Here is a 2,660-nt window from a genome sequence, read left to right as displayed (position 1 = left end):
GTCTTTAAACGCTTCAGATGTAAAGTTATTCACTGTCAAAGTGACTTCAAAATGAATGGCGGTCAATGGAATGCTAATGGCAGGTGAGTGCTTGGTAGCATTATAATGGCGCCATATGAGCTACGCTTAGTGGAGGTCGGCTTACCCCCTTGGTTGGAACGCAAAGAGTTCCCTAGAGGGTTCCTAGTTCCAGGGGGAAGTTCCTGCAGCCGAGAAGTGACTCATGGCTTGATGTGAAAAATGTAAGAATAGGTAAGACGTGGAAATTATTTATGCAATCAAATGTCTAGTGTTTATGGCCATAGATTAAAGTGTTCCAAGTCTTTTCTTTTACCTGTCCAGTCCAGTTTTTTTAATGTCTTCTTCTTTGAAGTATCAGTATAATTACGTAGCTTATGAATGCCATGCTGTTTTGCAGCCGCCAATCAGGTGTCAGGTGTCGGTGCTCCCAACCCATGGGAGTCAACCGCAACAAACACATTCTCCACCTTTGAGAACCCCACTAAACTTACAGTATCTGATGTCAGGTCTGCTGGGTCCAGGGACATCTTAGCCACAGCCCGAGTGGAGTCCTTACCAACCAAGGCATTGTATGGTGCATCTTTTCCATAAAATTCTGCATTTGGGAAAATGTGTATATATTTTTGAATCAGTTAATTCTGCATGGTCTCAGTTTAGATTTCAAATACCCTGGAGAAGCACTGAAAAGCTTCATCAGTGGGACAATTTTACTTTCCTTAAACAGTTTTGTTAAATGAATAAGCACATTTAAGTTAAAAAAAAAATCTTGTAAATCATTATGGTATTATTTCAAAGGGGTGGAGTGGTGTTTTTCTTACCTTTCCCCTTGGTAACATCAAACACAACTCCTTTTATTGCCATGTAGATAGGTTGACCCTGCTAAAACAGGGAGGGCAACACAATAGAAAAGAGAGACACATGGTTATCATGTAGCCTACATTTCCACGGGTACACCATAGACGGTATATTATTAATATTACCAGTCTATGAAGTGCACAGACAAACACAGACCCTAAAACCATAGACAGTTAAAGAACTAACTAGCTAACTAAGAAGCCTAACAAGCTAACTAATAGGTTAGTAAACTACTTCTTCTTACCTGGCTGCCGTCGTATCTCGTCAGTTCCTCCTCAGTGAACAGTCGGACAGCTTTGGTGGACGGTTTGTATTTTAATTTAACGTCTTCCGCTAAAGTCGTAGCAAAGACAACATACAGGACACAAATTCGCGCTGTTGCCATGGTAGGGTCGCTGTTTGGATGACTTTGATGCGGAAACTGTCAACTCTGGTCATCCACTTCCTTGTCGCTGCTTTTAGTTGGTGCTGCATTTACTGCCGTCGGATATTTCATTAGCGCCCATACAAACTGCACAGCAAAGTGTACAACCGTTCGTTTTTGGAAATAATTAGCTCAACTTTTTGAATGTTCTTTTTTTTAAGATCAGTAGTTTGTAAATCTATATTTCTAGATATAGTCAGTCCTCTTCTGCCACGCTTTTTCTCACTGTTTAGTTTTTATTTCTTTACATATTAAATGCTTTGTCTCCTTTGCTTTCATGCGTATTAATGGACATAGAAAAGAAAGACACTGAAGAAATTGGACGCTGAAATCTAGAAACTATAAAGATAATAAAGTAATGAATTTAATACACACTTAAACGTGACTGTAAAACAGTGTATTCACCAGTTATTTCCCCCCAGCAAAATAGAAGGTCTAAATGGAGGTGTATGACTACAGTATGTGTAGCAGCCTTAACTATATATTTAGCCAACTGGTCCAGTGAACTAAGACTATAAAAGTTGGATTGTACAATTTTAAACCCTATAATAATTGTTCAACCCTCCCAAATTATAGTCCCACTTCACTTCAGAGAACACACATTGAGTCCTAAGAATGCCAAATACAAACTTCTACCAGGTCTGGTCTCATTTCCTGCACTTTATTCAATTTGAACTGATTATTGCCCCCTGCTTTATTTTAATTATTTTTAATTTGTATTTATGTCCCTATTTTACTTATTATTTAGGTGTATATGTTAACATTGTGATTTTTGTTTAGTTTTTCTGTTTCTGACCCAGATGTATAGTGTGTGTTTAGTGCTGTTCCATGTTGTTCAATGAGATGTGTTTCTCACATGGAAAAATAATAAAAAACTATAAAAAAAAATAATGCCAACTGCAGTGCACATGGAAAAGGAACATACATGGTCCTTTATTAAAGATGCTAAAAGAAATCAATCAAATAAACTAATTAAAGGTGTCTTTGTCCCTGGCCAGTCTGCCATTGGTAGAACCACTTGTGTAGCGCTTTATACAGTGTATTGTCCTTCATCACTGACTTTATTTAAATCATCTAATTATCTCCATAAGATATTCACCAAACTTCTAACAACAAGCAGTTTTCACACAGCAATGTAACAGTAACAATGACTGCCACATGAATAATTGTAAAAAATAATTTCACAACTTGAAATAATAACAGTACTTTACTGAACAGCAACATGCGCCAGTTGTTTTTTAATGCAGGCTGATAGGGTAAAACCACTAATGAGTGAACAGAAAAGGCTCCAAGATTAATTGGTCAGGACCAGGCTAACACACACACATATATATATATATATATATATATATATATATAT

The 2,660-nt window shown here is 37.2% G+C and overlaps 2 protein-coding genes across 3 annotated transcripts in view; one reads left to right on the top strand and one right to left on the bottom strand.

The window, feature by feature from the left end:
* The window catches only part of nenf (neudesin neurotrophic factor), a 3,062-nt gene extending 1,701 nt beyond the window's left edge, over positions 1–1,361 (bottom strand). The window contains exons 1-3 of one of the 2 annotated variants that reach the window (XM_032511034.1): positions 1,121–1,361; positions 840–900; positions 513–616 (exon numbers count right to left, since the gene is read on the bottom strand). In XM_032511034.1, coding sequence (XP_032366925.1) covers positions 513–616; positions 840–900; positions 1,121–1,261 — 306 coding nt within the window. In that variant the 5' untranslated portion in view covers positions 1,262–1,361. The remainder of the gene's footprint in view (positions 1–512; positions 617–839; positions 901–1,120) is intronic. The other variant, XM_032511035.1, reaches the window with a different exon arrangement.
* pacc1 (proton activated chloride channel 1) overlaps positions 1–2,660 on the top strand; it is a 19,230-nt gene that overhangs the window by 8,555 nt on the left and 8,015 nt on the right. The gene's annotated exons all lie outside the window — the stretch shown is intronic.

This window comes from Etheostoma spectabile, unplaced genomic scaffold (genome assembly GCF_008692095.1).
Source record: "Etheostoma spectabile isolate EspeVRDwgs_2016 unplaced genomic scaffold, UIUC_Espe_1.0 scaffold314, whole genome shotgun sequence".
NCBI lineage: Eukaryota > Metazoa > Chordata > Actinopteri > Perciformes > Percidae > Etheostoma > Etheostoma spectabile.
Note: the sequence above shows the minus strand (reverse complement) of the source record. Positions and strands in the feature narration are given on the sequence as shown.